Source organism: Scardinius erythrophthalmus, assembly GCF_964197995.2.
Source record: "Scardinius erythrophthalmus genome assembly, chromosome: 21".
NCBI lineage: Eukaryota > Metazoa > Chordata > Actinopteri > Cypriniformes > Leuciscidae > Scardinius > Scardinius erythrophthalmus.
In genome coordinates, this window is record NC_138241.1 from 20,205,042 (window position 1) to 20,231,315 (window position 26,274).

General features: G+C 38.1%; 4 protein-coding genes across 8 annotated transcripts; 1 reads left to right on the top strand and 3 right to left on the bottom strand.

Annotated features, from left to right (window-relative positions):
- rassf4a (Ras association domain family member 4a) lies at positions 1 to 26,274 on the top strand. Of its 5 annotated transcripts, none has more exons than XM_081351567.1 (12): positions 1 to 102; positions 195 to 263; positions 8,010 to 8,096; positions 8,186 to 8,261; positions 21,703 to 21,848; positions 22,770 to 22,852; positions 23,020 to 23,180; positions 24,336 to 24,437; positions 24,514 to 24,565; positions 24,661 to 24,782; positions 25,585 to 25,682; positions 25,767 to 26,274. In XM_081351567.1, exons 3-12 carry the CDS (start codon positions 8,041 to 8,043, stop codon positions 25,834 to 25,836), a joined length of 966 nt encoding a protein of 321 aa, XP_081207693.1. In that variant the 5' UTR covers positions 1 to 102; positions 195 to 263; positions 8,010 to 8,040; the 3' UTR covers positions 25,837 to 26,274. The 5 variants fall into 5 exon arrangements, with proteins under 5 accessions (XP_081207693.1, XP_081207697.1, XP_081207696.1 ...); XM_081351571.1 differs by having other exon boundaries at positions 24,336 to 24,374; positions 25,767 to 26,185; XM_081351570.1 differs by having other exon boundaries at positions 8 to 102; positions 25,626 to 25,682; positions 25,767 to 25,938.
- cxcl18a.1 (chemokine (C-X-C motif) ligand 18a, duplicate 1) lies at positions 803 to 5,376 on the bottom strand. Its single transcript, XM_081351574.1, has 4 exons — positions 4,813 to 5,376; positions 4,565 to 4,697; positions 1,762 to 1,839; positions 803 to 1,226 (listed from the first exon to the last, which is right to left on the bottom strand). The coding sequence occupies exons 1-4, from the start codon at positions 4,877 to 4,879 to the stop codon at positions 1,142 to 1,144; spliced, it is 363 nt and encodes a 120-aa protein (XP_081207700.1). The 5' UTR covers positions 4,880 to 5,376; the 3' UTR covers positions 803 to 1,141.
- Positions 5,376 to 7,064, bottom strand: cxcl-c13b (CXC chemokine 13b). Its single transcript, XM_081351572.1, has 4 exons — positions 6,997 to 7,064; positions 6,188 to 6,317; positions 6,012 to 6,095; positions 5,376 to 5,892 (listed from the first exon to the last, which is right to left on the bottom strand). Exons 1-4 carry the CDS (start codon positions 7,049 to 7,051, stop codon positions 5,787 to 5,789), a joined length of 375 nt encoding a protein of 124 aa, XP_081207698.1. The 5' UTR covers positions 7,052 to 7,064; the 3' UTR covers positions 5,376 to 5,786.
- LOC308682088 (protein DEPP-like) lies at positions 18,724 to 19,879 on the bottom strand. The gene is made up of 2 exons (XM_081351573.1): positions 19,811 to 19,879; positions 18,724 to 19,679 (listed from the first exon to the last, which is right to left on the bottom strand). Exon 2 carries the CDS (start codon positions 19,676 to 19,678, stop codon positions 19,307 to 19,309), a length of 372 nt encoding a protein of 123 aa, XP_081207699.1. The 5' UTR covers position 19,679; positions 19,811 to 19,879; the 3' UTR covers positions 18,724 to 19,306.

A 26,274-nucleotide genomic window follows, 5' to 3' on the forward strand; every position in this document is an offset into this window, starting at 1 on the left:
GTTCCCCGAGGAAGCAGCAGGGTGAAGTGGAAGATAAGACGTTGTCTTACAAAACAGCTGGGCTCTGTCAGCTCTTACAAAGGAACGGCGTTTCATGAGATGGTAAGGAGGAAATATGCAAAGAAATGGAAAAGACAGAGTTCATTATTAATGGAAATGGATTTATTTGAGGTGTTTTCTGTATAATTCTGCAGGTGAGCTTTATGTACCTTCTGCTGTCTACTTTTGAAGGCTACTTAGGCTTCTTCTGAAACTCTTCTCAGGTATGTGTCTTTATACAGCAGTCAAAACAAACTTGAGTGAACCTTCTGACAGACTACATCTGCACCAGATGTGAATCAGCATTGTGATATTTTTGGAATATGTGTATTTTTTCTTTTCATGATAGAAGCATATCATATATAGCCTATATTAAACTTAGCATTTTTCTTGTGTCTTCTCAATCTGTCCAACTTCTGCAAAATAGTCACACAGAAATCCAGCAGTGGTTAAGGGCTCTTCTGTATATGCTTGATATTCCTGCAGCTGAGATTCACAGCTTTGGTTGGGGGATTCACAGTGTCATTTCTTTATGGAGTTGGGGAACATCTCTAGACAGGACTTCTTGTTTTTAAATCAGCCTTATGCATTTTATATGTGTGATTCTTTCTGGTGGACACAGTAGATTGTGTATATCTTTTTGTCCATTGAAAGGCTTTTTCTTGCCATGAGACTAAAATGGCATAATTAATAATTGATGTGGACGGTTAGTTGAGGTTGGGTTATTTCATAGAATATTCAAATGTATTTCCTTCACTGAGTAGGAGCCATTTTGTTTATTTTAGTTTGGTGAACAGGTAAATTGGGGAACTTTCTGATCATTTGTGTCATTTGTATTTTATTTATTTTTTTAAATGATGTCAAATAGTGTCATGTCACACATGTGCACAAAAAAATTATACAGGCTAACTATCACATGAAATACACAAATACTATATTTTAAAAAAAGGTTTTATTAGAAATGAGCAGTACACAAACAATATATACTGTATATACAAACATAACACATTTCATTTATTTTGTGCAAATGAAGGACGGGGAGGGTAAATGATGAAGTGCAGGCAGAAAGTCTTTCTACACAGAAAAGATCAGAAATGTAGAGTTAATGCTTCTTGGAACTTTTTGGTCCATTCTTCTTCCTCTTGAGCTTCAGACAGACCTTCTTGTTCTGTGTGTTGAATTTAATCCTGGACAATAGAACAGTGAAGGGGTTTAATTATTAGGGAGGCCTGAAAAGCTGAGAAAAACAGACTCTCGACCCTAAATCAATGTACATCATTAATGGCAACGTAAACACTTAAAATTCACCAGAGACCTGTTTATTCTGACTCAACCATCCCTGAAAGCATTGGCAACGACAATCTGTATAATGCAAGCAAGGCTTGTAGTGCATTTAACAAGTATTTTTATGCATATTTTTTATAAAGATCATGTTAAACATTTTTAAATTATTGAATGCTAATTTATTCATATGCAAAGTAGAGAGGGGAGCTAGTGAATCTATAGAATGAGAATTTGCGCATACTGCCACCCTGTGGCAGAAGTAAATACTACTAGTGCTAGGATTTACTTCTGCCACAGGGTGGCAGTGTTTTTCACTGAAATTGCTTGAATTAAGTTCTAAATCAGTCTAATTTATACTTTTTCAAGATTTTTTATGAGTGGATTCATTATAAATAATAGTAAAATTGTCCTTAGAGAGGGCAGCTGTTGTTCACATACCTTTTCCAGCATTTTTGCAGTTTTTTCCCCTGCTTGGACTCTGGATTTAGACAAACTCGTTTACCTGGCATCTGGAGTCTGTGGAGGAGATCATTATGTTGTCAAATGTGAGCAAAGTACTTCAAGCTATAGAATACATAATTCTTGATCCGAGTCGTTTGCTCATGCTACTCTTCCGAACAAACTTCAGTTGAACTCTAAAATCAAATACACTCACCTAAAGGATTATTAGGAGCACCTGTTCAATTTCTCATTAATGCAATTATCTAATCAACCAATCACATGGCAGTTGCTTCAATGCATTAAGGGGTGTGGTCCTGGTCAAGAAAATCTCCTGAACTCCAAACTGAATGTCAGAATGGGAAAGAAAGGTGATTTAAGCAATTTTGAGCGTGGCATGGTTGTTGGTGCCAGACGGGCCGGTCTGAGTATTTCACAATCTGCTCAGTTACTGGGATTTTCACACACAACCATTTCTAGGGTTTACAAAGAATGGTGTGAAAAGGGAAAAACATCCAGTATGCGGCAGTCCTGTGGGCGAAAATGCCTTGTTGATGCTAGAGGTCAGAGGAGAATGGGCCGACTGATTCAAGCTGATAGAAGAGCAACTTTGACTGAAATAACCACTCGTTACAACCGAGGTATGCAGCAAAGCATTTGTGAAGCCACAACACGCACAACCTTGAGGCGGATGGGCTACAACAGCAGAAGACCCCACCGGGTACCGCTCATCTCCACTACCAATAGGAAAAAGAGGCTACAATTTGCACAAGCTCACCAAAATTGGACAGTTGAAGACTGGAAAAATGTTGCCTGGTCTGATGAGTCTCGATTTCTGTTGAGACATTCAGATGGTAGAGTCAGAATTTGGCGTAAACAGAATGAGAACATGGATCCATCATGCCTTGTTACCACTGTGCAGGGTGGTGGTGGTGGTGTAATGGTGTGGGGGATGTTTTCTTGGCACACTTTAGGCCCCTTAGTACCAATTGGGCATCGTTTAAATGCCATGGCCTACCTGAGCATTGTTTCTGACCATGTCCATCCCTTTATGACCACCATGTACCCATCCTCTGATGGCTACTTCCAGTAGGATAATGCACCATGTCACAAAGCTCGAATCATTTCAAATTGGTTTCTTGAACATGACAATGAGTTCACTGTACTAAAATGGCCCACACAGTCACCAGATCTCAACCCAATAGAGCATCTTTGGGATGTGGTGGAACGGGAGCTTCGTGCCCTGGATGTGCATCCCACAAATCTCCATCAACTGCAAGATGCTATCCTATCAATATGGGCCAACATTTCTAAAGAATGCTTTCAGCACCTTGTTGAATCAATGCCACGTAGAATTAAGGCAGTTCTGAAGGCGAAAGGGGTCAAACACAGTATTAGTATGGTGTTCCTAATAATCCTTTAGGTGAGTGTATACTGAAAATGTATTTAATATTTGCATTGTTTGGAAATTGCTTATACTATTGTAAAAGTTTTTACTAAATCAAACTTAAGCATTAGACATAAGGCAAATACAGGTACAGTGGGACCTTTTGGAAAGTTTTACATTTTCATTCGTTTCGTTTTACGTTTCCTCTTTGTAGTGCATTGAAGATCTTGAGCTATTTAAACGAGTATTTTGTGAGGGGTTAAGCCATTTGGCATCAAAATACCAGAATTTTCTTTTATCCTCTATCTGTATTCACTAGATCTTGTTGCATTTCCAGTTTCTTGAGAAAGAATTCAATGGTTTTATTTGTCATATCATGCCCCCACATGCCCAAATTCAAATTAACTGAATCCAATATGATGCACAATTCATCTTGCCACAGCCTGGTTTTGGGCTTCCAATTAGATAAATGATTCAACTCGCGATGTGCCTCAACACGAGATATTGTGTAATATCCTCACACACTGTTTAAAATGAACTGGATTTCAAAACTTCCAGAAGAGATATAATTTCATGTTAATTATTACAGACTTAGTTCTACAGTATAAAGTACAGAGTGCATTTGAATATTACTATAGATTTTGGAGGCAAGGGCAATTTTTAGAGGTCATTTGCCCACTTTGTATATTGCATTTATTTAGACAGGCAGTGATCATCCGTTTTTTATTTTTTTTATTTTTTTTTTATTACTAAAGAGTAGCATTGATATAACACTTTGTGTTCTACATGAAAAAAAGTCATGCCAGTTTTCAGTGACATGAGGGCGATAAATGATTTCAGCAAATGATCTGTGGAAAATGTGACTTGATCGGAATGACCAAGTTTAGACATGATTTCCGCAAAAGTGTTTTAGACAAACACTTTCTACCTACAATATATCAAAGATCATTTTAAGTTTTTTGGAAGCTTCACTCAAAATCCACTTGATTCATAAATGTGACCCTGGTCCACAAAACCAGAGACATGAAATTGAAATTTATATTGGCCGAGATACAACTATTTGAAAATCTGTAATCTGAGGGTGCAAAAAAACATTGAGAAAAATGCCTTTAAAGTTGTCCATTTATGTTCGAGATTGTGCTGCATTCACTCACAAAAAATAAATGTTTTATATATTTACGGGAGGAAATTTACTAAATATCTTCATGGAACATGATCTTTACTTAATATCCTAATGATTTTTGGTATAAAAGAAAAATCAATAATTTTGACCCATAACAATGTATTGTTGGCTATTGCCACAAATATACCCGTGCAACTTGTGAATGGTTTTGTGATCCAGGGTCACAAATCTCATGGAGCACTACACAATCAAATCCCCCTCAATTTGCATGGAAATGATGTTTGTTTACTCACATGATTTGAACCTTGTTGCAGAGAGGATACTTCGGTATGATTGTGTAGTCTGTGATTTTTCTCCATTGCACTGAGCCAGTCACCTCAATGCACTCACATTTTTCTCGAATGGATATTGCAGCAGTCCTGTTTTCTAAAGACGGATCAAGAAACATAAAGCCATGTGTCCCAGATCACCCCCATGACCAATATCTGATGGAAATCTGCAAACAGTCCTGATAAGACATTAAACGCTACTATAGACCTACCTGTAATGAAGTGTAAGCAGAGCAGGAGCAACAGGCTCATATTTCCTTGCAGAGACCTGAAAGCCATTTCACTAAAGCTGTGTTATTCACAAGAAAGTCTCTCTTATGTGCGTTTGCACCTGAGTGTGTGCAGAACTGTCCTGCTCTTCTCCCTCACTTTCCCTCCTTAATGCGTTTCCTGTTTTGCCATATTAAGCAGGATCAGAGTCACATGATTTCTAGGAAATGCTTCAAGACAGGAGAAGTGATTTCTCAACACCTGTGAACTTACCTTGGCTGGTTTTGTGGTCTGGGACTTGCTTTGATCAAATGCTTTTCTAAATCCATTTAGGATGAATTGTTCATACTGAAGGGTTCCCACACCTTTTGACCAATGCATTTCTGAGACATTTCCATGACTTTTATGAATAGATTTATAGCAATTACTAGATGTTTAAAAAACAAAATATAGAAATTGCTTTAAAACATTTTTTGGATGACTTGATGTCCAATTGTTGAATTGTATATCAGAATTCAGTCCTATGTAAACAAACATGAGAAAAAAAAGAAAGTAGAGAAATGCATTGAAGTTCTCAGTAGTTCATGTTTATTAGTTTATTTCATATAAAATTATTTGAATTATTTCATATATTGTCATATAAAACTGTAAAAATGCATTTTTTCACATAATCATTGAATACATGTATTTATGATAAACATAAATATGTCTAAAAACATAAAAACATAAAAACTGTCCGATATGACTTGCATAGCAGGGCTCAGCTCAACCCTGTATAACATGTCAAGTTTAGATGCTGTCTCTGTTGTAACACGTCTATTATATGCCGTTCCTTTGGTCTCCATACACGTGCACTCCTCTGAGTTCAACCTTTTCTTGTGTCCTTGGCTTTTTAAGTCCATTTGAAAGTACAGCAGTGCCACAGGCTTTGAACAGAATTTTCTTCTGATAATCTCCATCTGTTTAGAATTTTAGGTTAAGACGTGGCCTTCTTGGATTTTGCCTGCTTCCTTTTTATTTTCCTTGGCCTTTGGTTTTGTCTGCGTATGCAGTTTTTACTGTCCTTGCCATCCTTTTGCATCCTGAAAAAAAAAAAAAACAGATGGATCAAGCAGATTAAAACTTGCAGACCACCATAATATTTGGAGATAGTGAGTGATGTTTGGATATGCTGTGATTTAGTTTACAGACACTCTCTTACCTTTGCCAACATTGCAGAAGTCTTTTTCCTTGGCGTCCCTCGGAATTGAGACACACATGCTTATTGGTATTCTGCTGTATGACTCTAATGAAAAGTACAGAGAATAATAGAGCATGTAAACCCAATGGTGCACATACATTTAGAATCTTATGAAGTAAAATATGTGGACTACTTACATTATCTCATTCTGTAAGCAGGTAGGTCCTTTTGGAGTGACTTTGAGATCTGAAAATGGTCCCTGGACTCTGTTTTTGACCTGTGGACACCGACAGGTCTTTGGAACATGTTGACTCTCTACCACTTGGACTGAAAAAAAAAAAAGAAAAAAAAGTTATTAATTAATAAACAGCCATGATGTAACTCAAAAGTTTGGGGTCAGTCAATTTTTTTATTTTTAAAATAAATACATTTTATTAAAAAAGATGCATTAAATTGTTCAAACGTGACAGTAAAGACTTGCTATCAAGTTCTGTAACTACTATTTTGATACAAAAGATTTCTTATATTCTTTCTATTCATCAAAGAATCCTAATAAATAAAGAATCATGGTTTTCACAAAAATATTAAGTAGCAAAAAAAAAAAAATAAACTGTGATAATGTGAAGGATTAAGTGACACTGAAGACTGGAGGAATGTCTGCTGAAAATTCAGCTTTGCCATCACAGGAATAAACTACATTTTAAAATATATTCAAATAGAAAGCAGAAAGTTATTTAAAGTATAAGAAAATATTTAACTGAATTAAGTTAAATATAAATTCAGCCTAAGCACAAGAGACTTTGTTCAAAACCATTTTTACAAATTCTACCAAAACCAAACTTTTGAATTGGAGTGTATGATTAACATAATTTATAATTAAACACGCTTTGAACATCAAGTTTTGCACAGATGTAATGCATTTTAATTAAGTAGAAATTTGTCAGCTCAGTTAATATTTTAGAGGGTTTTGGAATCTACTGTAGTTCACCTGTTCTCATCCACTCACCTGTTAGGAGGATACTGAGCTTGAAAGCCAGCAAAGCATAAGCTATCTGCGTCATGATGAGAGTGTTTCTGAGTGTAAGTGCTCAATGACCTGCTGCTTTATACTCTCTCTGAGGGACTTCCCAGCTGCCACTCCTGCCCTGTCGCTACTCCCAGTTTCAAGTCATTTTCACACAAATGAGAAAGATAGGAATTTCCAGAAGCCCACTGCTGCATGAATCTTTAAAAATGTGGTCACATGCACATAATCACAATACAGTTCACCCACAAAATGTCAATTCTTTCATTATTTACTCACCCTAATGTCATTCCAAACCCATATGCTGTTATTTGTTCACTGTATTGAAAGTCTTCTGAAGCCATATTATAGTTTAATATGTGGAACAGACTGAAATAATTTTTCACAAAAATATATTACTATCCTATCCTTAAGTGGAATCTCATCTGCATCTACGCCAGATTCAAAAATGGCAAGTCAATGTGTCAAGCCAGTTACTATTACTAATCCACACTTGTCACGTGATCAGTCGAGGTGTGACAGTTTTGAATATTGAAATAGAAAATGAGATTAGACCTGCAATAATGAAGAAGATTTTCAGAGAAAAAGTCATACAGGCTAGTTTTATGGTGTTTTTGTTCTTTTTTTTTGGACCTTGTCAGATGTGATCACTTTGATTTCTATTTATATTGAAAACAGCTGTGTGCAGATTTTTCAAAACTTTCCAGTGAAAAAAGTATTACTTTGTGGCCTTTCAGAAGGTCTGAAAACATGTCAAGGCAAGACTAACTGCAAGAACAACAAACATTGTCTAAACTGTAGGACCATGTGATTTCCCCTCATTCCTGTGATTACTTTCATTTGGTCCTCCTGCACAAGATTCATGGTGACATGAATGGGTGATTTGGATCATGTTGAGTCACATAACACATAGGATATCCTTATTCGCTCACTGACTAATTATAGCCATATTTCTTTTCCCTACCTTTCTCTCCCATTGTCTTTCTCTTCTCTAGCTGAAAGTCTTTCTGTTGATGGAACACCACCATGAATCCTGACAAGATCTTCTGTGTGAGGCTGAATGAGGAGAAAGTTATTGCAAAGTAAGAGTTCCACGTCTGACACACGCTGAACATTAGAAACACACCACCCAACTTAAAGCCCTCAGTGTAACACATTTATTGTTTTTCAGGTCTGATATTTTGTCCCTTCTGAAAACGTACAACTGCTACCATGAAGGAAAGAGCTTTCAGCTTCGCATTCGTGAGGTATGTAACATCACTGAAAGTGAAACTAACTGTGGATCAAATCAAGTCCTAGTTGATGATTAATAGATCTAATCTTGCCTACAGAAGAGTTGAGTCAGAGTGTGTGATACAAAAGTCTATTGTCTCAGAACGGAATTTCGTATGTGGGACATTAGAGTGAGTGCTCAGTACAGCTGTTTGTCACTCTCTGCAAACCTAGATGGTTGAATGGGCCTAGATGACATGATTGACTGCATTTTTATGCAGAACCTATCCCAAATTGAACTATAGCCCATTATCCATGGTTGTAATGATGTTATGATTATTATTTTGTTATCATTATAATTTTTTTTGATACTCTGAAATTTTACTGTAGGTAATAATTAGTTATTCAGTTTATAATACATCATGTTTCTAAGGCTACCAGGGGTAGTTTTGTAATTCTGTGAAAACAAATTATTTTCCTATTGTAAATATGAATAATTGTCACACTCGAAATCCACTCGAGATGAAGGTAAAATCAAAGTTTATTAAACAAGAACTTACAAAAGGAGCCAATAATACGAAACTGTGCAAAGCACAAACAATACCGAACACTGAATAGAAGACAAGCAGGAACTAAATACACAGAAGATAACGAGACAAAGACAGACAGCTTTGAAAGGGGTCATATAATGGTACATGCACTTTTACAAGTTGATTGTACTGAAATGTGTGTTGACAGTGCCTGTACACAACCATCATAAAATGATAAAAATCCATCCAGTGTTTTTTTTTTAATCTCCTTATATGTTTGACACTCTCTGAAATCAAGCCGTTCGATTTTGTGACGTCACAAAATCGACGCCCCTCCCACGATTGTGATTGACAGCACTGCGTTTCAACACAGACCCGCCCTCGCTCGTGAGCGAGCTGTCTGTCATCATAGTGCATTGATATGCTGGAGAAGAATGGCGTCTAAGTGATTGTTCTTGGGTGTAGCCTAATAAGGAACACAGCAGTCATTTTGATGTTTTTGATGGAATATTCCCAAAGCATTGACGCGGGGATTCCCCACGATCAACGCCAGTCATTTCACACCAGACTGCGTTACAAACGAGGGCCAGTAAAGCTGGTTTTGCTAAAAAGCTGTTCCTGAAAATAGGATCCGTACCAACTATTCGTGTTCCTGCTGCACCTCCAGAAGAACTGAAGTGAGTGTAACGTTTTATTAACCTTTATATTAATATTTAGGCTATATTAATCTTTGCGTATCGCTTGCTGCACGCTTCACGATGAATGCGGCTGTTTACACTCAAGGGTACATTACGCCATGTTTTCTATGTACGAAGATCTCAGTATAATTCATAATCCCACGTTTATAATGAACAATGCGTTATGGTTATTGTGTTGTTGTGTTAGAAACGGCGTACGCACAAAACAGAGGGCGGGGTGAGCAAAGCTCATTATCATTTAAAGACGTGTGCACTTAAACGGCGTGCTGAAAACAGAGCTGTTTTTTACCAGGTAAAATGAGTGTTTTCTTACAATACTAATGAGAATTTTTAATTAAAGTATATTACAAACTTTTAATTTAGACCCTAAAGAATCATATTAGCTTGTACAAAAATGGCATTATATGACCCCTTTGAAGATATTAGTGTCCATGGTGATTGATGATGTGCAGGTGATAGGTGTTCAGGTGATGGCCGATAGTGTGCAGGTGGGGATCATGAGGGATGCTGGGAATTGTAGTGCCGTTGAGGTGTGTGACAGTACCTCCCCCTCCCGGAAGGCGCGACCTCACGCCGAAGATAGACCATCTGCGGAGGGAGGGAGGGGAGGGACTCAGGAGGAGGAAGAAGAGCAGGTGAAAGGCAAACAGAAGGTAGGATGGACCAGGGTGGAGCAGGCTGTGCAGGCGGCCAGGGCGGAGCCGACGGAGAGAGGAGCCATGGAGGAGGCAGGGCTGATGACTCCAGGGGCCTACTGATGGGGGCAGAGCAGGGTGGGAGAGGAGACTGACGAGTCCAAGCTACGCCAAGGATCCGGCGGGACATGGCGTGGCCGCCGGCTCTGGCGACTGAGGTGCAGGCGGGGACACAGAAGGGCACGGTGGAGACAGAGGGAGTGAGGAGTCCAACGGAGCCGGGGGAAAGGAAGGGACAAGGCGAAGCCAGAGGAGTGCAGTCCAGAGGTGAGGGAAGGTTGACGAGCGACCAAGGTGGATCCGGGGGGACGAGGGAGCCTGGCGGAACTGGTGACCAGATGGGCCACGGTGGAGCTGAGGGAGGTAGGAGCCAAGGGAACGTTAATGGACCATCTGGCTGAGGCGGAGTCCTGGTCGCGGAGGTTGGAGGCGGAGACCAGGGATCCACCGACCAGGCTGGAGCTGTAGGCCGGCAGACCCACGGTGACTCCACCTCCATGAAGGTGGTTAGAGGAGCTGAGGGGCTGACAGGCAGTGGTAGAAGAAGGGTTGAGAGGTGGTAGATGGGAGAGGGATGCTGGGTGGGAAGACAGACTCACGGACAGAAGACTCAGGTTTGGGGACAGAAGATTCGGGTTTGGCAGGGTTGACATGAAGCTCAGGCTCAGCAGGACATACGTGAACAGTCTCTGGTTCGGCGGGCATGATGTGAACAGTCTCTGGCTCAGCGGGCCTGACATGAACAGTTTCAGGCTCGGCAGAACGAGCCTCTGGAGAGGCAGTCTTGGTAAGACGAGACCCAGCAAGGGTGGTCTCAACAGGACGAGACCCTGGATGGGCGGTCTCAGCGGGACGAGACCCTGGACGGGAGGTCTCAGCGGGACGAGACCCTGGACGGGCGGTCTTAGCGGGACGAGACCCTGGACGGGTGGTTTCGATGGGACGAGACCCTGGAAGGGCGGTCTCGGCGGGACGAGACTTCTGGCCGATCGCACTGACATCAGTGGTGGATCTGTTATGCTGGATATTAGTTTTGGAAGTTCATAGACCGATCTGGTGGCAGGTCTGAAGGCTGGGATGACATGAAAATTCTCAGACTGGGCTGGTATGATGTGAAGACATTCAGGCGGTGTGGCGAGGAAGATGGCTGGTAATGGTGGTTGAATGTTTGCGTCATTATCTGCCTCACCCACAGTGAAGGCAGACCCGTTCAACAACAGCACATGATCTAGGTATCGAGCGAATGAACAAGGTGTAGCAGCTGAAGTTGGCTGGTAAAGAGGAGCATCCAGTCCAAGCCTGAACACGTTCTTAAGGACATCCTCTGTCCAGGTGAGCTGGTTTGATATCTCTTGGTATTCCCTCACATATTGCTCAATAGAGCGGCCATCCTGAAAACAGGTCAGTAGGCGATCGGTCGGGTTCAGGTGGGTGCGGGAAATGCCCATATTACGTTTTAGATCCGGTATTCTGTCACGCTCGAAATCCACTGAAGACAAAGATGAAGGTAAAATCAAAGTTTATTAAACAAGACCTTACAAAAGGAGCCAACAATACGAAACAGTGTGCAAAGCACAAACAATACCGGACACTGAACAGAAGACAAGCAGGAACTAAATACATAGAAGATACCGAGACAAAGACAGACAGCTGTGAAGATTTTAGTATTCATGGTGATTGATGATGTGCAGGTGATAGGTGTTCAGCTGTTGGCCGATAGTGTGCAGGGGGGGAACATTAGGGATGCTGGGAAGTGTAGTGCCGTTGTATTTGGTCTGTGTGAATCTTCTACCCGTTCTGTACCAGTTTAAGTTATATTATTGTAAGTAAACGTTTTGCATTGGAACTTTTGACTCCTCATCTTCTTCTGCCTGCACCGCACCCTGACAATAATATAGTATAATATACTATATTATTGTCAGGGTGCGGTGCAGGCAGTAGAAGATGAGGAGTCAAAAGTAGCCTTAACCTAGAATTAAAGATTATTAAATATTTATTTTAAAATACGGGTTAAATCTTCACTGTAATCTATTAACCCTTTAGGTTAGTGCTAGATGATGATTTAAATCTTAAAGTCAGTATGAAATGGAAATTCGCTGGATCTATTTTCTAAATGCGTGTTATAGATCTTATTGTGAATTCATCATTGCTTTAGTTTTATTTTTTTTAAAGATTTTTAACCTCAGAAAGTTTAATCAAAATGTCATAACCTTCCAGTGAAAACAACTGACTTCTCACTAGTGACATTTTTCCCCCCACTTTTGAGAGCAATGGCATCTCAAAATCTGTTGCTTTTGGTGAATGACCGAGATTGGAAAAAAAAACTGTTCTAATTATGTCTAATTTTATCTCAACAAGTTAACTTAACAAGTACTTTTAATAGGAGGGTTGGTCTGGTCTGTCAGCAAACAGGACACACATTGTCACATTGTTATGATCTGTTGGATCTGTTGAAGTCTCTGGAAAATCCCTCCAGGCTGTTTGTGTTTCAGAACGAGTTTAACCTACGATTCCAAAAGTAAAAAGATTTTCCAATGCTCTGACAGACATTGTGTCTAAAATAACTGATTTTCCATTATTCTTAGTGAAACCATTTTATATGTATAATAGGACACTTTTTGAATGGAATAAGAAGTTTATCTATTAATATGCCACATTTGTACATAATGCAGACTGGAAGATCAAGTTCAGTGCTTAAGAGTATGTGTGTGTCTCTTATTTGTTCCTGGTTGACTTTTGTTTGTCTTTGTCTGAATTGTTTACTTTAAAACCTCATGTGACCGAATGAGGACTTATACTCACATATTTCTTCAGCTTGCTGTTACTTGTTGTTATTGTACTTTTGTAATTGTAAGGATTTTTTTTTTTTCTGCCGTAAAACTGATTGTGCAGACCAAACTGTAAGGCCTAGAGGCTCAGGTGGTAGGTCTCAATTTGGGGTGAGGCTGACATGATATCAACCCAATCGGCCAATAGGGGTGCGCTACAGCAATCAAAAGTTGGAAATCTCTCATAGCTCCTAGACCGTTTGTCGTAGACTCACGCGTCTTATATCATTGGAATTAGGGATGCACCGATTGGGAAATTCTGGGCCGATACCGATACCGATGTTTAACATAACAACTTGGCCGATGGCCGATGCCGATCCCGATGTTTTTTCTTTTTGTTATTTATTCCTTCTTTTGTGCCACTGAAACATACAAGTCTTTCGGCTCTTGATCACACTATCCTAGAATGAGCACAAATTCAATCAGACCAAGCAATTTATGAAACAAAAAAAACCTTTAATGTCACTTTCTGGTTGACAGTTATAACCTTATTTATAAGTTCTTTTTCAGTTGTTATGAGGAGCAATATGAGAGAGAAATTTGGTAATCATTGTCTGACCCAACAAAAAAAACATTATAATATTCATTTTATTTTTCGTGTTCGCATTTATGAGGGAAAAAACACGGGTGAATGTTCATATTAAATTTTAAACGCGCACGCGCTCTTCTGCGAGAGAGAGAGAGAGCCCCGACCGCGCGCGCGCTCTCACTCACTATTCAGAGCGGTCAAGCTTCCCCGTACTTTTTGACAAGCGTCCTTGACAGGGAGGCCAGAGCTTCTTTGCAGCTCAAGTCGGCGGCGGTGTGTACAGTTAACGCTCTATCTGTTGACGGCGCTGAGGGAAAAGCTCCCGCCACTGGAAGAAGCGGTCGCCGCCCATTTGTGTCCTCCTGCGCACCCATCAAAGCCGTGCAGAACGTCTTCAGCACTCGCGGATCGTGCATACTCCGCCGCTTCTTCTGCTACACACCATGGTCGTTCTTTTCTCGAGAAAAGGAGTTTTCTCATAGAAAAATAAATAAATAAATGCGTCATTGTACCCAGCACTTCTGAAAATGCACTTCCGAATGCGTCTCTGTCCCCAGCATATCAAACCAAACTGACGCCCATGTGACATCGGCGAATGTCATTTTTATTTCCCGATGGCCGATGGCAGTTAACGAGGCAAATATCGGCCGTTACCGATGTTCAGCCGATGCATCGGTGCATCCCTAATTGGAATGTGTGGCTCAAGAAGGACAAACGTACATTTCATTTCCGCCTGGATACATTTTCCACCATTTAGAATTTTGTCCAAAACCTACTTTTGCAAACTAGTTCTAGGTTTTTTGCCCAAATGGAACCAAATCAGTGCGGAAAGATTCTCTGGAGTCGAAATTTATATTCACGGACACTAAGGGGCGCCAAAATGTTTGACGTGGGCAGAGCCACTTTTACTAATATGGCTATAAATCGAGAACGAAATGAGATATTTTCACCAAACTCAATACACATCTATAGGCTCAAACGTAAAAAAAAAAAAAAAAAAAAAACCTATTGGACACTTGGTGGCGCTATAACAGAAAAAAAAAACATGAAAATGGCTAAAACCACACAAACGTAAGTCCGATTGACTTGCACTGTCTTTGTCCAAGGTTCCATGATTGTCTATGAGGACATTGATGTATCTATAAAAAAAAAATGGCCACCATCGGCCCAAAAAAAAAAAACGATTGGACACTTGGTGGCACTATAACAAAATTTGAGCACCTATTAGACAAGGTTAATGGAGGCCGAGCGGAACGAAACTCGGTGGGCATGTTCGACTCATGGCCCTAGAGGTCTGTGAGAATTTTGAAAGAAATCATCAACAAGGTGGTGCTAAAGAGTTTTACGCCTCAGTAATCACGTGGTATTTCACACATCAACATAATATTCATCTCATTTGATAGATTTCCTCATACTGAACAATGTTGCCTCTAGAACCACTGCTGCCAATCAAATCGTTTATTAAATATTCCCAATTATGAATAAATCCTAAATGAATACCCGAAACTTCACGAAAATAGGTGAGCACATACGACATATGATTCTAAACAAGCATGCAAACTTTAATGGAGATTGGGCAATAGGTGGTGCTATAACAGTTAAAAAGCTTTATAAACCATATATTTCCTATGGTAAATTGCCTGTATTGGCTGTAAATGGTCTTTCCCATCTATGATCTAAGTGGATACATGCTTGCTAAATACAGTTTCTTTTACACATATGCTTAAAGGTCTTAAATGCTTGAAACCTGATAATTGCTATACAGCTATATTTAATTATTATTATTAGTGTTGAAAATATATATTTGGCCATGTATATGTTTGTTGTATTTGAATGATTTACAGCTGACAAATGGATCTAGGGTCTAAGTGATGAATTACATGTGTAGTGACAGTAGTTACAAATTCCTTAGCATTGCACGAATTCCACTGAGTAATTGCTCCTTGCGGGCATTTCAAAATGAAGCTGAGTCACAAGGGCGTAGATTTGGTTTGAACATTGGGGGGGTTGAAGTTTGGGTATGCCTCCTGATATTGTGATCATGGTATAAATATTGGGGGGGTTGTAATGCATAGATTTAAATATTGGGGGGGGGGGGGTTATCTCCCCTCCATCCCCCCCACAAATTACGCCCCTGGGTAAACTGATATACCAAGTGATATTTGAAGGCAATCTGTATAGAGAGAGAGAAAGATGAAAGACAGATTGCATAAGATAAAGACTTAAGATAAAAGTTCAAAGGAAAAATGAGAGTGCTGAAAGGACATGAGTAACTGACATGGATTGCAGGAGCCTATGGAGTTGACATGCTCTTGGTCCCAATGATAGTTTACTTCTTACAGGTCTTAAACCAGCAACCTTCTTGGTAGCAGCCCTGGCACTATGGGAATACCTCCGTTGATAAGGTCATTCAAAATGAGCTGTGTATTCTGACAAAATACAACATATAAAATTAAGATGATTTACCAGTGCCCAATTTATTTTTGAGGACTCTTAAAAACATGAGAAATTACTTTTTTCCATTTCTGACAACTTTCACGTTACATCTTCTGCAGACAGTCAGGTTAATACAGCTAGCCGAATAACTGCCATCGAGATAAAATTGTCCTACTGTTCAAAAACGGCTCCATCTAGAGGTTATTAGAAACACTTTACTGCAATATCACATTCCACTCACATTGCTTCTGGTTGTTTTTTAGTCTTTTATTATGAGATTAGACTCAGCGGAACCCAGCAACCACCCACATCTGTTTGCTCTGAAAAAATGGGATCTTTTTGGAAACTTCCAGGAATCTGGGGGCACTAGTCCTAAAAACATGTTAATATAGCCTAAGCCTACTACAGAAAAATGAATCATTGGAACTGACAATTTGCCAGGTTTGTGCATCACATCTTTGAAAGAATTTCCTTTTTATTTAATTTTAAATTTTTATTTATTCCTCTTTTTAAAATAGACTATATCAAGTGCAAGAATAAAAATGACACTTTTGGGAGCAATTTCTATAAAATAACATGTACTTAATTTTGATTGAATTTAATTTTGAAATCATAATTCTGTCCTTTCTGCACAGTCGACTCTAATTATTTTGAACAAGTTTTTAATGAGATGGGCCTACAATCAGGGGCTCTGCTACGGGGGTTAGGACGATTCTAAGGGCCCACACACTTTTGGGGCCCCCAGAGATCAATTTTATTAATGGCATGGGTGTAATAGGGGGCCTAACCTCATAGTCTTTCATAGGGCCCCTATAAATTTCTAATGGCGCCCCTGCCTACAATTGCGATGGAAATGGGAGGAAACCACTACAAGCCACTAAAAAGCTATTCAAATTAAACTTAATTCTTCCTTTCTGCAATGCATATCGAAAAATGTTATGATTAACGATACGAGAAAAGATGTGTTATTTTTTTCTAACCAACATGTTTTCTCTGTGTCCGCACTCCGCAGGTTGCAGGTCAGTGTCAGAATTAGAGCGTTCATTGAGCGCCCTCTGCTGGTTCTGCTCAGACAGTACATGCTGTAAAATTAAAAATTAAATGCTGCCAACAGAGGACGCTGCATAACTGGACTTTTATCTCAAAAACTTGCCTTGCAGACCTGAAACTACAGTAGGCTTATACGTGGTTCTAACCGCAAATAGATTTAGTTTTGTGTTTTAGCCCCTGGCACCCTGTTTTATTTGCATAATTTGCTGATGGATAATATTGGGAGAAGTGAAAAAGATTGATCTGTGAAAATGAAGGTGTACAGAAAGCTTTTTGTCAGCGATAGATGAAATTAGTATTCACAAGCTAAAACTGCCATAACATATTTATTATTATTCTTGATGCATTTTGTTCTCCCTTGTCTGTTGTCTCACTATCATAAGTGCTCAATATATTATATGGTCTATGTGTATTATACAGACACAATTTGACTATGGTCATATTAGTAATTCTTTGTCAGTTTTAAACACACTCACATAGATAGATAGATAGATAGATAGATAGATAGATAGATAGATAGATAGATAGATAGATAGAGAGAGAGAGAGAGAGAGAGAGTACATAATATAGATAGATAGAAAGCATACATACTACAGATAGATAGATAGATAGATAGATAGATAGATAGATAGATAGATAGATAGATAGAGAGAGAGAGAGAGAGAGAGTACATAATATAGATAGATAGAAAGCATACATACTACAGATAGATAGATAGATAGATAGATAGAGTACATACCATAGATAGATAGATTGCGTACATAGCGTACTATAGATAGACAGACAGATAGATAGCATCAGGGCCGGCGATTGCTATAGGCGAACTAGGCGGTTGCCTAGGGCGACAAATGTGTTGGGGGCGCGGACGCACTCTAGTGTCGCCCTATCTACTTCCCATATTAATCATAAAATTTGAACGAAACGCGAAATAAAACATGTTTATTAAACATGATCAAAGGGCGCCCCTCAACCACACGTTTAATTACTTGTCAACCTGATTATTTGATTGAATTTATAATTTTTGTCGACCATTTCTGGATTGGCGGGGGGCGGGAGGGTTGCGTTACGTTACGTTAGGGAAGTGCTCAGCTGCTGGCGCGTTGATCGAAAATGAAGCGGTCTAAACCTCTGGTGCACAGGGAGGAAAACGGAGAAAGGAAGAAGATAAAAAATAAAGCTCAGTATAGAGTAAGCCTTCTCATCTTAGCTATTAAGGTGTCCAATGAAATAAATTTCCTTAGTATTGTAGCCTACATCACCTAATATTGGACGTTTCATTGCTGTCACAAGCTATAGTTTGCTAGCTATTACTTTGAAGGTGAATAGAAATGGCAGAAACAACTGTTAATATTTTATTATTTGAGATAGAACTAAAAGAACTTAAATATTTTAATTTTGTAGTGGTACATACATTATCCATAATAGCACATTTGTTTGTAGAAGGTATAGTTAAACCAGTTTAATGGTCATAATTTGCTTAAATTAATCCAATTTGGTAAATATCCTTGAACATTCTTTGTAGAATTTGTGTATAAACAATTTACAGTTGATTCTTCAAGTCATAATTTGCTTGTTGAAGTGTTGGAGTGACTATTAGAGCATTTTTGTTTGTTCATCAATGAACATTCTTTGTAGCATTTTTGTATGTGCAATTTATTAGAGTGTATCATTTAAGTAATATTTTGCTTGTTGAAGTGTTGGAGTGACAGGTGAAACTCGAAAAATTTGAATATCGTGCAAAAGTTCATTTATTTCAATTATTCAACTTATAAGGTGAAACTAATATATATAGACTCATTACATGCAAAGTGAGATATTTCAAGACTTTGTTATGGTTTACAGCTTATGACATATCAATTCATATCAATTCTAATTTTCTGTGATTTTGAATTTGGGGTTTTCATAAGCTGTAAGCCATAACAAAATTATAACAAATAAAGGCTTGACACTTATCAATTTTCTTATTTCTTATTTTCTTATAATGGGGGGGGGGGGCAACCAAAGGGCTAGAGCCGGCTCTGGATAGCATAGATAAATATATAGCGTATATATAGCGTACATAGCCTAGATAGATAGATATAAATTTTAGCAAAGAACACATTAACATTCTTGAAGTCATTTTACGTTTTACATTTATTTAAAAAAGCATAGAATGTAGAAAACCATGACTTTGACAGGGTGTAAACATTAGCACCTTTGTACAAAAAGTCTGTTCAGACAATAAATTAAGAAGTTCAGTTCAATCCTCCATTGCGTTCATCCATCAAACGTTCAGTGTTATCCTCCCATTAGCATGTCATTATGCTTTGGCTCATTAGAGTAACCACAAAGCAGCAGGTGCGCTGTCAGTCCTGCGCAAATTCTCTCCGTGTGACTGTAAGTGTGTCTGTGCAAACAACCAGTCCAGTGGATCTTTAGTGCCACAGTCCATCTGGCTGCTGAACCTCAGCGTGACCTCATCCAGGCCGAGGGAAACGCGGCGGGGTTGCAGAGCCCGGGAAGAGCCCGCGTGCTTCCCCACGGGTTTACGCCTCTGAGTCCTGGATATCCTCAAAGGGCCGCAAGCAGGCATGGCCAGTTCTTTAATGGAGTTCACATATTCATCCAGGGTCTGCGAGAGGTCCTCGTGCGACTCCGTTATTGTCGGTAGAGGAGCCACAGACAGGAGTAATCTTCTGGGTTTCATCCTGGAGAGAGATGAGCAACAGTTAGTTATTTATGCAGTCTGCATTTGTAATGAGATTTGACAGTCAAGAAATGTTTAGTTGAATTTTTAATGAATATAAATCATTCAGTAGATCAGATATCTTAAATTTACCTGTAGGACAAGGTTCTAGCATCAGAGTGGTGATTGTTGTGGAGAGGTTGTGTCTGTGTTTGGTTTGCTCGGCAGCTCAACTCCTTTTATACAGCCACGGCAGTTAAGGACCATAAGCCAAGGCCAATGGTGCTAAATTTAGCTAAGCTCTGACCTTGCATGACTGACAGGAAGTGTGTGTGTGCTGAGCGGAGAGTAGAGAGGAAGCTGACCGCAGCTGCCCTGACTGTTTACATTGCAGTAACAATGAGATGCTGGGAGCACTCAGCCCTCCACCTACATGACACTTGACTACGCTCACTCACAATTACAACAGCTGCCAACGCCATTACAGATTATTATTTTGGTCGAGGGTTTTTGTTGAAGAGCAAGTCCTCAGAGATCCAGTGGGGAAAAGTCTGGTGGGCCTCAGCTCTGACCTCTGTCTTGCTTTGTGATTGCGTTGAATGATTAAGTTAAAGAGTCAAAGAATCACAATAATCTTCTGTCAAGGTTGGACCGAACAATTGAGAATTCAATTATTGTTCTCTGTGAATTCAGAAAGTAAATATAGCCTAGGATTGCAATTAGTTGTTGGCATATAAGTTCTTCCAGCTATACAATTATGTAAATATCACCATAAAGGAGTTTTGTTTTAACACTGGTTTTGTGGTTTGCTAAATTGAAGTTTGACTAAGGTTTTTTTAGTAATAATATCAGAGATATGAATTATAATGTTCACATGTAAATTATGTTTTCTTCTCTCAGATTCACCCTTAAGCTAAAAGCAATACAGTATACAGCATACAGTAGAGCTAATAAAGGTGCTCATTAAATTAGGTTAAACATTTTAAACGTACATAAATAGAAGGTTGTGACACTGTTACATGCATCTATTACAACCAGCTATTTTAAGCAGCTGTCCTTAATCTTGCAGTTTAATCTCTGTGGTATATTTAGCTCTGTCACATGTAGTAGTCAGACGATATTGTTTTTTCCATCTGAACGGAAGAGACTTATCTACTTTGTTGACTTAGGCCTCGATAGTATTAAGACTGTGCTTAAGTGGCACGTTTCTGCCTGAAAAAGAACTGCATGAAGTCTATCTATCTATCCATCCATCCATCTAATAATTGCCAGACATCACTTCCCAATCTGAAAAGCTCACAACCTCATGATGATGCCATATTGTACAACCGTTCAAAGGAGAGTGATTTTATTTTTTCAAGAAATCCATAATTTTTATTAATTGGGGATGCATTAATTGAAAGTTAATGTATAATGTATATAAAGACAGTTATATTGTTGCAAAAGATGCAAAAGGAAGTCAATGTTGTTCTTTTGTACTTCATTTCATGAAAGAATCATATATCTCACATCATAATCATATATCGAAGAAAAATATATCATGGTTTCCAAAAAAAAATATTAAGCAGCACAACCATTTTCAACTGTCAATAATAATAATATTTCTTGAGCATTCTCATATTAGAATGCTTTCTGAAGGATCATGTGACACTGAAGATTGAAATGACTCCTGAAAATTTCAGCATTGTTTGATAACAGTATATTAAAATAAAAAAAGTTATTTTAAATTGTAATAATATTTTACAATAAAATGTGTATTATAGCAATATGACATTTTCCATTCAACACTGAACTAATAGTTAATATTATTGAATTGTAAGCACATCATTGTTCAGAATCACACTCAAAAATAATACATCTAGTACGTGTGCTGTATTGGACTCCTCCCAAGGTGTCTTTCCATAACCTCATTGTCTCCAATTGAATTTCTGCGGTTTGCAACTGCCTCTTCAGCACGTACACTTGAAACCGAGCTGAGACATGGGCCAGCAGGATTTCCTCCGTCTGACAAAAGACTTAATGATGATTATTATTATTTCTTGCAGGAAGAGGGCGAGCTGATCGTGGAGGGTTTACTCAACATCTCCTGGGGCCTGAAGAGGCCAATCAGACTCCAAATGCATGATGACAACGAGCGCTTTCGCTATGCCTGCACGGGTGCGTGGAGGTCGGAGAGCTCAGAGTCCAGCAGGTGGGTGGAACACCACACCCAGATGTCTCCTTTCTTTCATTAGGTCGTAGCTCCATCTGTTTCTTTCATTAATTCAATCATAGACGTCTCAATCCAAAGGCCAGTTATGGGTGTAAAGCTTTTTTATTGGTTAAATTGGCTGCTCCTTTATCTTTCTCAGTCAGCTTAGAATGAATCATATAATGCTTTGTACTTTTCATAAAATCCAATAAATACTTTTCTTTGAGATTTCATGCACTTTCTATCATAGCTGTAATAGGTGTTGATGACCTGTGGTCATTCTGGCACTAGTGAAACGACTGAGGAACTAGCTATTCAGAGTCTTGGGCTCACGTGCAGCGCTCATCTGTATCATGGAAATTTTAATCAGCTCATAAGTACCAAAAAGGTTCAGCATGTGAACATAAGAAGATTGTCATTGTGATCACATTAGTCAAATCAGGTGTAATATTATATAGCTCCCACTGAAAAATCAGTCAGAATAATCATGTTTCTTTTTCCAATTGAATAGTTCTTTAATACAAAATTCCTAATATAAAGTGAAAATATATAAGTTTTGTGCAGTTAATTACTGACACTTTTCTTGAATATTATATAAAAAGACAAAACCCTTCTATAGAGAAAACTATTAGATATGTAAATTGTGCAATATAAAGTAAAATTAACTTTTAAAAGTAACTTAACATCAAATGGTAATGTAAAATCAACACTGCTTAGTGCTGGAAAATAAAATCACACAAATAAGGGGTTTAAAGTGTATTCCAAATATTGGTAACTTCATTTAAATAAATAGAAAATATTATATAGTCTTGCTATAACAACTGCTGAAAAAGAACATTTGCCCATGAAAAGAACATTATTCCATTTAAAGCTTATAGTTCATCATGATATCATTCAATTAGACATTTTTGTTGTTTACAGGAATGAAAATGGTGAACAGAGTTTTTCATCCCAGTTTTCTTCAGAGTCCAACAACAACAAAATCAGTGGTGCACCTGTTCCCAGTGAGTATGAAAAAGATCCAGATCTCTCCACACAAAAGTAGGAAAATCTTAAAATGCTCTTTTTAATTTTGAAGGATGTTATAGATTATAACTCTTAACTGAACTAATCTAATCTCTGAATGCCTCATCTTAATACTAATATGTCTCTGATTGCTGTTCTGCTGCAGGTGTGGATGTTGCTGAGGAGGACATTCCTCAACTGCTGAGAACCAGAAGTGATGCGAGCTTCGTGAATATCCAAAGAAGATCTAAAATCCACAATTCTGCCGATTCACAGAGAATAAAAAGAAACCGCTTCTCCATCAATGGCCATTTCTACAACCACAAAGTAAGCTTACTTTATTATTCTAGATAAGCACAGTTAAACTTGAACTGTGATTATCTATAAAGCTTTCACTTCGAGAACACCAGGGCAGCCTTTCAGGCAGAAGGCAGGGATGAGTTGGAAGTATTCCATGCTCCAAGCTCAGGACAATAGTACAATAGTGCTCACTGAAAGATAACATGCCTTGTGCCTGGCAAGGGGCCTGGTGCTCTCATAAAGTGCCACAGCAGCAACTGTTAAGGGAAGTGTCCGTCGTCTAAGTGTTTATGCTGTACATCAGTGTTGTGAGATGGATGCAGGTGTTGAGAGGCAGTGTTTTCCTGTGCAGGCCTTCCCTTTGGCTGCACCATGTGCTTTTATTATCTGTTGTCATCTGCCTCTCTCATAAATGGTCCTCGAAGGTCATATAAGTTGGCCTGGTCCCTTTGCAGGTGTGGAGATGTACAAAATAGAGCAAACAATATTGACAATACTGTGTTTAAAATGTGTGTCACTTAATAGTACATTTTTGTTCTTTGAACTGTTGTATAAAATCAATGTAACATTTGTAATGGTGTGGATATTCGGGAAAAATTGCATTCTTGCTCGTATAATATATGATCAACATTAAAACATGAAGAATTCACATAGGGTATGTTTCTGTATTGAAGAGAGTTCAAGTCTCAGCGTTTTGTTTCGCGTACCCCCTCTGTCACCTCAGGGGTATGCATACGTACCCCAGTTTGGGAACCACTTCCTTATGCTAATTAAATGGCACAGCCTACAAACACCTCATTTTGGCTTTGAAACTATATTAATTTTAAATTCATATGGTGCATGACCATGTGAACAGAATGTTTTTTTTACACCATTAATGTACACTATCAATTATTTTTGCTTTATTGTGAACAAAAGTATCTGCTAAAACATGAAACAGAGGTGCAGTTGTCTTATGGCATAGATCAATTTATCACCACAGACTATATTACCTTTCGTAACTTATTGTATTGTATAGTATAGTACATTTTATTTTATTAACTTTATTAATTGTAGCTCATTTTATTGTAGCCTGTTTTTTCAAACCTTATTAATAATTTTAAAGTAATCTTGTACCACATCATTTATGAACTATTGAACATTCTATTAATTATTGCTGAACTTGATCTCCTTTCTTTACAGACATCAGTTTTTACTCCATCATATGGATCAGTGACTAATGTACGAGTGAACAGCACTTTAACAACACAGCAAGTTCTTAACTTGCTTCTTAATAAGTTTCGGGTAAGTTTTCACTAATTCAGCTGAATTTGAAGATCTTTACCACTCTTTTACTTCTCCGTTCTATACTTCTGTACAGGTTGAAAGTAAGGCAGATGAGTTTGACCTCTACCTAGTTCATGCATCAGGGGGTAAGGCTTGTCATTCTTAAGTTTACAGTGTTTAGTTTCTGCAAGCATCTACAATGTGCAGATTATATGAATTTTTCCCCATCTTTTGCACCCAGAGAGAACAAAACTGAAGGACACAGAATACCCTTTGGTATCTCGCCTGCTGCATGGTCCATGTGAAAAAATCGCCAGACTATTTATTATGGAAAAGGACCTTGGTGAAGAGATTACATATGATGTGAGTATTTTGTACATTTCAAAGTTCACAATAGGTCATTCAGAATGTGATTCCCCTGGCAAACTTACATTCTGTTGTTCAAATTTAGATACAGTAAACAATAATGTCACTTCCAGATATCAAGTCTAATTTTAGGATCCTTCCAAGTGGAATAACAATGGTCCAGATATTTATATTGCATATTTATACACTACTGTTAAAAAAAAAAAATTATTTAATTTTATTAATCAATACATTTATACAGCAAAGATTCATTAAATTGATTTACTTCACTTGACAGCAAAGACACAATGGTACAAAAGATTTTATTTCAAATAAATGCTGTTCTTCTAAACTTTCTATTCATTCAAGAATCCTGATTTTTTTATCACGGTTTCCACAAAAATATTAATCAGTACAACATTGATAAGATTTTTTTTTTTTTTTTTTTTTTTTAGCATAATAGAATGATTTCTGAAGGATCATGTGACACTGAAGACTGGAATAATCACTGCTGAAAATTTAGCTTTGTCTCCAATAATCACAGAATAAATTACATTTTAAAATATATTCAAATGAGCTATTTTAAATTGTAATAGTATTTCACAACATTGCTGTTTTTAATGTATTTTTGATCAAATTGTTTTTGATAAATGCAGACTTGGTGAGGATAAGAAACTTCTTTCAAAAGCATAAACAAATCTTACCAACCCCAAACTTTTGAACAGTAGTGTATGTGTGATTACTGTGCTGTTTTTGTTTATATTCAGAACATTCATTGCTTATATTTCAGTGGTTAATGCATTAATGCATTGTCTTTCAGGTTGCACAGTATATTAAGTTTGAAATGCCTGTTTTGGACAGTTTCATCAAGAAATTGAAAGAGGAGGAAGAGAGAGAGATTTTAAAACTGACAAGAAAGTAAGCAAGCACAACATTCTCTGTTCCCTCAACAACACAACAATATACTCATTTTTATCTTTGTTGTACTTTTGTTTTTTACAGATACAGTGCACTGAGGTCAATGATATTACAGAAATTGGATGGAATCTCTGACAGTGCAAATTTTGTGTGAGAAAATGTGCTGATGGTTTAAAACACAGGCATCTTCTCTATTGTACAGTCAACAGCAGTGAGCCACAGATAGTTTTAGGTTTTTCATTTTTGGTGAAGACATCAGCACAATAACTAGTATAAGAAACGTATAATCTACTGGTATCTAGTAATTAACAGCTGAAAGTAACTTTATCCATAATTCTCAGGTGTCACAAAAGACATAGAATGTTATTTCATGATGCACTTATGCTCCACGATTTTAAAAGACATTTTATGTTACATAACATATACACGCCTGACATGTTTGTACAGTAATAATGTTACCTTTTATACATTTTAAAATAAAACTAATATATAAGGAATTGTTCACTTGGTCTCATGTTTCATCTCTGTTTTGCTAACATACAGTGTCATGTTAGTTTTGTACTCACCTATTAAAAGTCAGTTTGCCATTATC